At 49.0% G+C, this 12,001-nt stretch overlaps 1 protein-coding gene across 1 annotated transcript in view; it reads left to right on the top strand.

The window, feature by feature from the left end:
* The first annotated feature begins 214 nt into the window (after nt 1-214).
* notum1a (notum, palmitoleoyl-protein carboxylesterase a) overlaps nt 215-12,001 on the top strand; it is a 28,501-nt gene continuing 16,714 nt past the window's right edge. Inside the window, exon 1 of the mRNA XM_029774134.1 lies at nt 215-924. Coding sequence (XP_029629994.1) covers nt 599-924 — 326 coding nt within the window. The 5' untranslated portion in view covers nt 215-598. The remainder of the gene's footprint in view (nt 925-12,001) is intronic.

Here is a 12,001-nt window from a genome sequence, read left to right as displayed (position 1 = left end):
TCAAATGAAACATCGCGGATCAAAAGAGCCAAAGCACGGACATTTTTTCCCCCTCAATAAATTAAAAGGGGGGAAGTCTGCTACGCTTGATCATGCCCAACCAAGAGTCCTGCCCTCCTCTCTGATTGGATGACGGGTGAGAGAAGGGGGGAAAGTTTGAATAAAATTCCAGAGCATGTGATGAGTATTGTCATTTAACTCAAACCCTAAACTTGGTTCAATAGCAGTGACAGTGCGGTAGTGGTTTGAGAACAGAACAGTTTTACGACTTCGATTAAGATAATCTAGGAAACTATTGCTTCTATTTTAGACATTTTTCACATCGACCCATAGAAGCCACTGAATTGTTTTTAATAAATACATGTTGTTACTGAACATCATTGATCTGAAAGGAGATTTAAAAAGTATTTTCCTTGATCATCTGATACAAAACAGTTAGCCTAGTTCGGAGGATAGCAGTGCAACAGTTCGAACCGTGCGTAATTCTCTGCTTCTTATTCCAATCCAATCACCAAACAGCAAGAATTCTTCGGAAGGAAAACCTTAAACTCGGAAATCATCAAAGGAAGACCTAAACTGCAGGTGGCTCGCGGAAAATATGACGGCAATGAGATTGATTTCCTGGCTTTTGCTGCTGGTGTTTATGCAGTCCGGAGTTTTTGCCGCAAGAAGATTCCGAGGTGGTCGCAACCCGCAACCACGACGGACACCGCCTTCTCCCACATACCGGGACCGGGGTGACACCACGGAGAGTTTCCCTTTGGATTTCACCGCCGTTGAAGAGAACATGGACAACTTCATGACGCAGGTGAAGAACCTGGCGCAGTCCCTCTACCCGTGTTCGGCGCAGAAGCTCGACTATGATATGAAGTTGCACTTTTTGGAAAATACTTCAGTCACGTGCAACGATGGAACTCCAGCAGGGTATTGTATTCTTTTCTCATCTCATGCGTGACTTTTTCTTTCATGCAGTCGAGGTTTCCAGAAATATAGCATGTTGAAAGCACACTCCAAACATGATTGCCTATTGAATTTTGCTTATCCTTATAGTTTAAATATAGATTTGTTTTTGTGATTGCGATATCTACTTTAGATTAGAGGATCACAAAAGGGAACATGAAAACGAATATATATATAAATATATATATATATATTTTTTTTAAGTGTGTTATACAGATGTCCAAGACAGCTGCCGTGCGTAATGGCAGCTTTTCGGCGAATTTTTGCAGCCTGGCACGTGCATAATGCGCATAGTGCTTGATTTCTGTGGGCATCTTAATCTCCTGATGCAGAAGTGATCAAAATTGATAAATTTTCCACATTTGGAATCCCTCTACAAGCAATGCAAATCGGATTGGTCCATTATTTTTACGTGTGCGCGACGCACCAAAATTAGTTTTTTTTATGTATGTATTTTTTAAATGAAGATAAGCATACCTGTTCATATAAATTCAATCCCAATTTTAATGGAAAAAATATTATATTGATCTTTATATTGTTTTTATGTTCATCCAAACCAATGTTACATATACAATTTCCCATAAAGGACTATAGGCTAATATTTATAAACTGTTATTCACCAATAATATGGTTGTGAGATTGATACCTGTTTTCTGCATAGATAAGCACAGCCATTGTGTTGCTCATTAGCCTCAGTATGGTAGTATTTCTAAAATATCATTCAAAAAAATATATTCTCTATCTCTCTCGCTCTCTCTCCAAAGACCTTAAGTAGTCTGTCATTAAGAGAAAATCCATTTGGCACTGGAAAAGCCTTTTTTCCCATTAATGAGGGATAAGCAGGGGGACTAAAAGCATTTGGATATTTAACTGTGTCTGTTATTGCAACAAAAACAACCAGAGGGCATGGACATGGTTAAGCCAAATGCTGAACTCAATGGCACAGTGCATGCAGAGACACTACTCAACAGGTTGCATTGGGTTAGAGCCTCCAAATCTTAGCAAAGGGAACTGCTTTTATGTTGGGTTGTGTGGCTTGTGTAGTATAATATACTATACACATGTACAAAGGCAAATATATATTTTTGCCAGACAGATCCAGTGTTATTGGTTAATATGGTATAGTATACATCTAGTCATTGGTTAATATGGTTTAATGTAGTATACAGTCATGGCCAGAAGTTTTGAGAATGACACAAATATACATTTTCACAAAGTCTGCTGACTCAGTTTGTATGATGGCAATTTGCATATACTCCAGAATATTATAAAGAGTGCTCAGATGAATTGCAATTAATTGCAAAGTCCCTCTTTGCCATGGAAATGAACTGAATCCCCCCAAAACATTTCCACTGCATTTCAGCCCTGCCACAAAAGGACCAGCTGACATCATGTCAGTGATTCTCTCATTAGCACAGGTGTGAGTGTTGACGAGGACAAGGCTGGAGATCACTCTGTCATGCTGATTGAGTTCGAATAACAGACTGGAAGCTTCAAAAGGAGGGTGGTGCTTGGAATCATTGTTCTTCCTCATTCAGCCATGGTTACCTGCAAGGAAACACGTGCCGTCATCATTGCTTTGCACAAAAGGGCTTCACAGGCAAGGATATTGCTGCCAGTAAGATTGCACCTAAATCAACTATTTATCGGATCGTCAAGAACTTCAAGGAGAGCGGTTCAATTGTTGTGAAGAAGGCTTCAGGGCGCCCAAGAAAGTCCAGCAAGCGCCAGAACTGTCTCCTAAAGTTGATTCAGCTGCGGGATCAGGGCACCACCAGTACAGAGCTTGTTCAGGAATGGCAGCAGGCAGGTGTGAGTCCACCAGCACGCACAGTGAGGCGAAGACTTTTGGAGGATGGCCTGGTGTCAAGAAGGGCAGCAAAGAAGCCACTTCTCTCCAGGAAAAACATCAGGGACAGACTGATATTCTGCAAAAGGTACAGGGATTGGACTGCTGAGGACTGGGGTAAGGTCATTTTCTCTGATGAATCCCCTTTCCGATTGTTTGGGGCATCCGGAAAAAAACTTGTCCGGAGAAGACAAGGTGAGCGCTACCATCAGTCCTGTGTCATGCCAACAGTAAAGCATCCTGAGACTATTCATGTGTGGGGTTGCTTCTCAGCCAAGGGAGTGTGCTCACTCACAATTTTGCCTAAGAACACAGCCATGAATAAAGAATGGTACCAACACATCCTCCGAGAGCAACTTCTCCCAACCATCCAGGAACAGTTTGGTGACGAACAATGCCTTTTCCAGCATGATGGAGCACCTTGCCATAAGGCAAAAGTGAAAACTAAGTGGCTCGGGGAACAAAACATCAATATTTTGGGTCCATGGCCAGGAAACTCCCCAGACCTTAATCCCATTGAGAACTTGTGGTGAATCCTCAAGAGGCGGGTGGACAAACAAAACCCCACAAATTCTGACAAAGAATGGGCTGCCATCAGTCAGGATGTGGCCCAGAAGTTAATTGACAGCATGCCAGGGCGGATTGCAGAGGTCTTGAAAAAGAAGGGTCAACACTGCAAATAACTCTTTGCATCAACTTCATGTAATTGTCAATAAAAGCCTTTGACACTTATGAAATGCTTGTAATTATAGTTCAGTATTCATTAGTAACATCTGACAAAAATATCTAAAGACACTGAAGCAGCAAACTTTGTGAAAATTAACATTCTCAAAACGTTTGGCCACGACTGTACATCTACTCATTGGTTAATATGGTATAGTGTAGTATACATCAAGTCATTGAAAGGCTAATACATACAGTATTTATTGAATACTATATATCTGTTTGTTTTAACTGTCGATGTTCCATACCCTACTTTCTAATCCCCGTACTCTCGATGTTCCATACCCTACATTCTAATACATGTACTTTCGATGTTCCATACCCTACTTTCTAATCCCCGTATTCTCGATGTTCCATACCCTACATTCTAATCCCCGTACTCTCAATATTCCATACCCTACTTTATAATCCCCGTACTCTCGATGTTCCATACCCTACATTCTAATCCCCGTACTCTCGATGTTCCATACCCTACTTTCTAGTCCCCGTACTCTCGATGTTCCATACCCTACTTTATAATCCCCGTACTCTCGATGTTCCATACCCTACATTCTAATCCCCGTACTCTCGATGTTCCATACCCTACATTCTAATCCCCGTACTCTCGATGTTCCATACCCTACATTCTAATCCCCGTACTCTTGATGTTCCATACCCTACATTCTAATCCATGTACTCTCGATGTTCCATACCCTACTTTCTAATCCCTATACTCTTGATGTTCCGTACCCTACATTTCTAATCCCCATACTCTCGATGTTCCATACCCTACATTCTAATCCCCATACGCTTGATGTACCAGCGTATAAATCCAGCGTTATAATTAAACCTCAGAGAGTCTCATATCCTCCATCCCAAATGGCACCCTATTCCATATATGTCCCCTATTCCCTATGGCCCCTGGTCAACAGTAGTGCACCACATAGGGAATAGGGTTCCATTTGGGACTGGCACATAGAGAGTGGCCCATCCAGCCCGTAAAGCTCTTAGCTCTTTAGGATCGCAGTGTGAGTGAGGACACAGAGGCTTTTAGACCTGGCCAGCATGCCAGAGGTTGGCAGATGTCGTCTCTGTAATAGTCACCTTTGTGTATATAAATAACCAGATTCTAACACTAATTCCTCCCAGCCAGTTCATGTCCCTCCCTGGTTCACCCTGTCCCTCCCTGGTTCACCCTGTCCCTCCCTGGTTCACCCTGTCCCTCCCTGGTTCACCCTGCCCCTCTCTGGTTCACCTTTTCCCTCTCTGGTTCATCTTTCCCCTCTCTGGTTCACCTTTCCCCTCCCTGGTTCACCCTCCCTCCCTGGTTCACATTCCCCCTCCCTGGTTCACTCTGCCCCTCCCTGGTTCACCCTGCCCCTCCCTGGTTCACCCTGCCCCTCCCTGGCTCACCCTGCCCCTGTCCCTCCCTGGCTCACCCTGCCCCTCCCTGGCTCACCCTGCCCCTCCCTGGCTCACCCTGCCCCTCCCTGGTTCACCCTGCCCCTCTCTGGTTCACCTTTCTCCTCTCTGGTTCATCTTTCCCCTCCCTGGTTCACTCTTCCCCTCCCTGGTTCACCCTTCCCCTCCCTGGTTCACCCTGTCCTTCCCTGGTTCACCCTGTCCCTCACTGGTTCACCCTGTCCCTCACTGGTTCACCCTGCTCCTCCCTGGTTCACCCTTCCCCTCCCTGGTTCACTCAGTCCCTCCCTGGTTCACCCTGTCCCTCCCTGGTTCACCCTGTTCCTCACTGGTTCACCCTGCTCCTCCCTGGTTCACCCTGCTCCTCCCTGGTTCACTCTGCCCCTCATTTGTTCACTCTGCCCCTCATTTGTTCACTCTGCCCCTCATTTGTTCACTCTGCCCCTCATTTGTTCACCCTGCCCCTCCCTGGTTCACCCTGTCCCTCCCTGGTTCACCCTGTCCCTCCCTGGTTCACTCAGCCTCTCATTTGTTCACTCTTCCCCTCCCTGGTTCACCCTGCTCCTCCCTGGTTCACCCTGGTCCTCCCTGGTTCACCCTGCTCCTCCCTGGTTCACCCTGCCCCTCCTAGGTTCACCCTGTCCCTCCCTGGTTTACCCTGCTCCTCCCTGGTTCACTCTGTCCCTCCCTGGTTCCCTTCTCTTCCCTGGTTCACTCTGTCCCTCCCTGGTTCACCCTGCTCCTCCCTGGTTCACCCTATCCCTTCCTGGTTTGCCCTGTCCCTCCCTGGTAATTGTTATTGTTGTTATTGTTGTTTTTGTAAATAATAGTGATGTGTTAGTGACAGTGTTAGTGATAGTGACAGTGTTTGTGACTTTTATAGCCTCGCTACTATATATAGCCTCGCTAATGTTGTTTTTCACTGTCCTTTTACTGTTGTTTTTATTTCTTTACTTACCTATTGTTCACCTAATACCTTTTTTGCACTATTGGTTAGAGCCTGTAAGTAAGCATTTCACCTGTTGTATTCGTGACAAATAAACTTTGATTTGATAGTGATAGTGTAAGGGCTGTCGTGAGAGAGAGTGGGCCAAAACGCAGCGGAGTTAGTGTTCATCATATTTAATATTTAAACGGAACACTATACAACTACAAAACAAGAAACTGACAGCCAAACAGTCCTGTCAGGTGAAACACAATGACAGAAACAATTATCCACAAAACCCCAACGGAAAAACATGCACTTATGTGTGACTCCCAATCAACAACAACGAACTTCAGCTGTGCCTAATTGGGAGCCACACACGGCCCAAAACAAAGAAATAGAAAAACATAGAAACAGAACATAGAACGCCCACCCAATGTAACACCCTGGCCTAACCAAAATAAAGAACAAAAACCCCTCTCTATGGCCAGGGCGTTACAGTACCCCCCCCCCCCCCCCAAGGTGCGGACTCCGGCCGCAAAACCTGACACTGAAGGGGAGGGTCCGGGTGGGCCTTCTTACGGCGGCGGCTCAGGTGCGGGACGTGGCCTCTGCCCCACCCTTGGCGTCGCCCTCTTAGGTGGTGCACCTGGCCGCGCCGAAGGTCTGGTGGGCGACACTGACTTCGCTCGGCTGGCGGGCGACCCTTGTTGCGCCCGGCTGGTGGACGACCCTGGCTGCGCCCGGCTGGCGGGTGTCCCTTGCTGCGCCCGGCTGGCGGGCGGCGATGGCTGTGCCCGGCTGGCGGGCTGCGATGGCAGATCCGGACAGGCGGGCCACTCTGGCAGCTCCGAACAGGCGGGCCACTCTGGCAGCTCCGAACAGGCGGGCCACTCTGGCAGCTCCGAACAGGCGGGCCACTCTGGCAGCTCCGAACAGGCGGGCCACTCTGGCAGCTCCTGACTGGCGGGCGGCTCTTGCAGCTCCTGACTGGCGGGCGGCTCTGGCAGCTCCTGACTGGCGGACGGCTCTGGCAACTCCTGACTGGCGGGCGGCTCTGGCAGCTCCTGACTGGCGGGAGGCTCTGGCAGCTCCTGACTGGCGGGCGGCTCTGGCAGCTCCTGACTGGCGGGCGGCTCTGGCGGCTCCGGACTGGCGGCTCTGGCGGCTCCGGACTGGCGAGACCCACTGGAGGCCTAGTCCTGGGAGGCGGCACAGGACGGACCAGGATGGGGAGACCCACTGGAGGCCTGGTCCGAGGAGGAGGCACAGGATAAACCGGGCTGTGGGGGAGCACTGGAGTTCTGGTACGGATGCTCGACATGCTTACTCCAGGCTGAATGCCCACTTTGGCCCGGCACGGGCGGAGAGCAGGCATTGGGCGAACTGGACCCTCCCAGCGCCCTGCAGACCCAGTGCGCAACGCCGGCGCAGGATAACCTGGACTGAGGAGGCGCACTGGAGACCAGACGCGCTGAGCTGGCACAACCCGTCCTGGCTCGATGCCTGCTCTCGCATGGCACTTGTGGGGGGCTGGCATGTAGCGCTCTGGGCTATCAACGCGTACTGGGGACACCGTGCGCTTTACCGCATAACACGGTGCCTGACCAGTACAGCGCTGCCTCCTGTAAGCACAGGGAGTTGGCTCAGGTCTACCGCCTGACTCCACCAATCTCCCCGTGTTCCCCCCCAAAACATTTGGGGCTGCCTCCCGTGTCCGTTGCGCTCCCTCTCTTTGTACCAGCGCCTCTCCGCTCTCGCCGCTTCGATCTCCTACTGCGGGAGGCGATACTCCCCAGCCTGAGTCCATGGTCCCTCTCCGTCCAGTATTTGTTCCCACGTCCATGAGTCCATCATGCTGCTCTCCTGGTGCTGCTCCTTCCTCCGCTGCTTGGTCCTTGTTTGGTGGGTAATTCTGTAAGGGCTGTCGTGAGAGAGAGTGAACCAAAACGCAGCGGAGTTAGTGTTCATCATATTTAATATTTAAACGGAACACTATACAACTACAAAACAAGAAACTGACAGCCAAACAGTCCTGTCAGGTGAAACACAATGACAGAAACAATTACCCACAAAACCCCAACGGAAAAACATGCACTTATGTGTGACTCCCAATCAACAACAACGAACTTCAGCTGTGCCTGATTGGGAGCCACACACGGCCCAAAACAAAGAAATACAAAAACATAGAAACAGAACATAGAACGTCCACCCAATGTAACACCCTGGCCTAACCAAAATAAAGAACAAAAACCCCTCTCTATGGCCAGGGCGTTACAGATAGTGACAGTGTTAGTGATAGTGACAGTGATAGTGTTAGTGTGATAGTGACAGTGTTAGTGATAATGACAGTGACAGTGTTAGTGATAGTGATAGTGATAGTGACAGTGATAGTGACAGTGTTAGTGATAGTGATGGTGTTAGTGATAGTGACCGTGTTAGTGATAGTGACAGTGTTAGTGATAGTGACAGTGTTAGTGTTAGTGATACTGACAGTGTTAGTGATAGTGACAGTGATAGTGTTAGTGATAATGACAGTGATAGTGTTAGTGATAGTGACAGTGATAGTGTTAGTGTGATAGTGATAGTGTTAGTGACAGTGATAGTGTTAGTGTGATAGTGATAGTGACAGTGATAGTGTTAGTGATAGTGATAGTGATAGTGATAGTGTTAGTGATAGTGACAGTGTTAGTGACAGTGACAGTGTTAGTGATAGTGTTAGTGATAGTCATAGTGATAGTGACAGTGATAGTGACAGTGTTAGTGATAGTGACAGTGTTAGTGATAATGACAGTGATAGTGTTAGTGTTAGTGATAGTGACAGTGATAGTGACAGTGATAGTGTTAGTGTGATAGTGATAGTGTTAGTGATAGTGACAGTGATAGTGATAGTGACAGTGATAGTGTTAGTGATAGTGTTAGTGGTAGTGGTAGTGGTAGTGATAGTGATAGTGGTAGTGGTAGTAGTATTGATAGTGTTCGTAATAGTGATAGTGGTAGTGGTAGTGATAGTGGTAGTGGTAGTGGTAGTAGTAGTGATAGTGTTCGTGATAGTGATAGTGGTAGGCGGTAGTGGTAGTGGTAGTGGTAGTGTTAGTGATAGTGGTAGTGGTAGTGGTAGTGGTAGTGGTAGTGGTAGTGGTAGTGATAGTGGTAGTGGACGGTCGGAATATGCGGTGGTTCAGCAGTACGCTATAACCGGAAGCCCCTTGATAGTGAATATACAGTATGTACTACCTGCATAGCGATATATCTCTGGTTTATAGTTATAGGAATAGTTCAGGTAGCTGTTTAGTGATACATCTGTAGTTTATAGTTATAGTGATAGTTTAGGTTGCTGTATAGTGATAGATCTGTAGTTTATAGTTATAGTGATAGTTTAGGTAGCTGTATAGTGATAGATCTGTAGTTTATAGTTACAGTGATAGTTTAGGTAGCTGTATAGCGATATATCTATAGTTTATAGTTATAGGGATAGTTTAGGTAGCTGTATAGTGATAGTTTAGGTAGCTGTGATATATCTGTAGTTTATAGTTATAGTGATAGTTTAAGTTGCTGTATAGTGATAGAGCTGTAGTTTATAGTTATAGTGATAGTTTAGGTAGTTGTATAGCAGTGGATGCTGCTGAGTGGAGGACGGCTCATAATAATTGCTGGAACTGTAACGTATGCGTAACTGGCTGCAGGGAAGTCAGGCGCAGGAGAGCAGAATTGGGTAGCAAACGGAGCCCTTTATTACGGCGAACAAAACACACGGCACTAAGAACACTAAACAAATACGGGTTGACATAACCTGGCGCAAACCAGTATGACGTGCACATACACATAACAACAAACAATTCCACACACAGACATGGGGGAAACAGAGGGTAATATACATTCAGTCTGTTGAGGGAATGTGAATCAGGTGTGCGGGAAAACAAGACAAAACAAATGGAAAATGAAAGGTGGAGCTACGATGGCTAGAAGACCGGTGACGTCGACCGTCCCACACTGCCCGAAAAAGGAGAGGGACCGACTTCGGCGGGAGTCGTGACAGTACCCCCCCTTGACGCGCGACTCCAGCAGCACGCCGACACCGGCCTCAGGGACGACCCGGAGGGCGAGGTGCAGGGCAATCCGGACAGTGACGGTGGAACTCCCGCAGCAGTGAAGGATCCAACATGTCCTCAACCGGAACCCAGCATCTCTCCTCCGGCTCGTACCCCTCCCACTCCATGAGGTACTGAAGGCCCCTCGCCCGACGCCTCGAATCCAGTATGGAGCAAACGGAATACGCCGGGGCCCCCTCGATTTCCAGAGGGGGCGGAGGAACCTTCCGCACCTCAGACTCCTGGAGCGGGCCAGCCACCACCGGCTTGAGGAGAGACACATGGAACGAGGGGTTAATATGGTAATCGGGGGAAGCTGTAACCTATAACAAACCTCGTTCAGTCTCCTCAGGACTTTAAATGGCCCCACAAACCGCGGACCCAGCTTCCGGCAGGGCAGGCGGCGGGGCAGGTTTCGGGTCGAGAGCCAGACCCGGTACCCCGGTGCGAACACCGGGACCTCACTGCGGTGACGGTCTGCGCTAGCTTTCTGGCGCAGCACGGCCCGCTGAAGGTGAACATGAGCGGGGTCCCATGTCTCCTCCGCGCCTGAACCAGTCGTCCACTGCAGGAGCCTCGATCTGACTGATGCCAAGGCGCCAGAGCTGGCTGGTACCCCAGTACGCACTGGAAGGGGGAGAGGTTAGTGGAGGAGTGGCGAAGCGAGTTCTGGGCCATCTCTGCCCAGGGCACGAACGCCGCCCACTCCCCCGGCCGGTCCTGGCAATAAGACCTCAGAAACCTACCCACATCCTGGTTAACTCTCTCCACCTGCCCGTTACTCTCGTGGTGAAAACCCGAGGTAAGGCTGATCGAGACCCCCAGACGTTCCATGAACGCCCTCCAGACCCTCGAAGTGAACTGGGGACCCCGATCAGACACTATATCCTCAGGCACCCCGTAGTGCCGGAAGACGTGTGTTAACAAGGCCTCCACAGTCTGTAGGGCCGTAGGGAGACCGGGCAGAGGGAGGAGATGGCAGGACTTGGAAAAGCGGTCTACAACAACCAGGATCGTGGTATTACCCTGTGAGGGAGGAAGATCGGTAAGGAAGTCGAGGTGCGACCAAGGCTGTTGTGGAACGGGTGTAGCTTACCTCTGGGCAGGTGCCTAGGAGCCTTACACTGGGCGCACACCGAGCAGGAGGAAACATAAACCCTCACAGTCTTAGCCAAAGTGGGCCAGTACTTCCCACTCAGACAGCGCACCATCCGACCGATGCCTGGATGACTAGAGGAGGGTGACGTGTGGGCCCAATAGATCAGCCGGTCACGGACAGCAGACGGAATGTACAGACGCCCAGCGGGACACTGGAGGGGAGCGGGCTCTGCACATAATGCCTGCTCAATGTCTGCGTCCAGCTCCCACACTACCGGTGCCACCAGGCAGGAGGCCGGGAGTATGGGAGTGGGATCCATGGGCCGCTCCTCTGTGCCATACAGCCGGGACAGTGCGTCTGCCCTGCATTCACGTTCTGGGAACCTGGTCTGTAAGCAAGGGTGAAAACAAAACGGGGGAAAAACATGGCCCACCTTGCCTGGCGAGGGTTCAGTCTCCTCGCTGCCCAGATGTACCCCAGGTTGCGGTGGTCAGTCCAGATGAGAAAAGGGTGTTTAGCATCAAACACATGGAAACCATGTGTTTGATGTATTTGATACTATTCCACAAATTCTGCTCCAGCCATTACCATGAGCCCGTCCTCCCCAATTAAGGTGCCACCAACCTCCTGTGTTGTATAGTGATAAATCTGTAGTTTATAGTTATTGTGATACCTCTCTAGAGGTATCACAAGGAAATCTTTTCTCCAACATTATAAAGAGACTTATAGTGATGGAGTGGTGAGTCTGCCCTGGTAGATGTTAGTTACTGGTGTGTCTGCCCTGGTAGATGTTAGTTAGTGGTGAGTCTGCCCTGGTAGATGTTAGTTACTGGTGTGTCTGCCCTGGTAGACGTTAGTTAGTGGTGTGTCTGCCCTGGTAGATGTTAGTTACTGGTGTGTCTGCCCTGGTAGATGTTAGTTAGTGGTGTGTCTGCCCTGGTAGATGTTAGTTA

This window comes from Salmo trutta, chromosome 1 (assembly GCF_901001165.1).
Source record: "Salmo trutta chromosome 1, fSalTru1.1, whole genome shotgun sequence".
NCBI classification, from domain to species: domain Eukaryota; kingdom Metazoa; phylum Chordata; class Actinopteri; order Salmoniformes; family Salmonidae; genus Salmo; species Salmo trutta.
The sequence above is the reverse complement of the archived record's forward strand: the minus strand, read 5'-3'. Positions and strand labels throughout refer to the sequence as shown.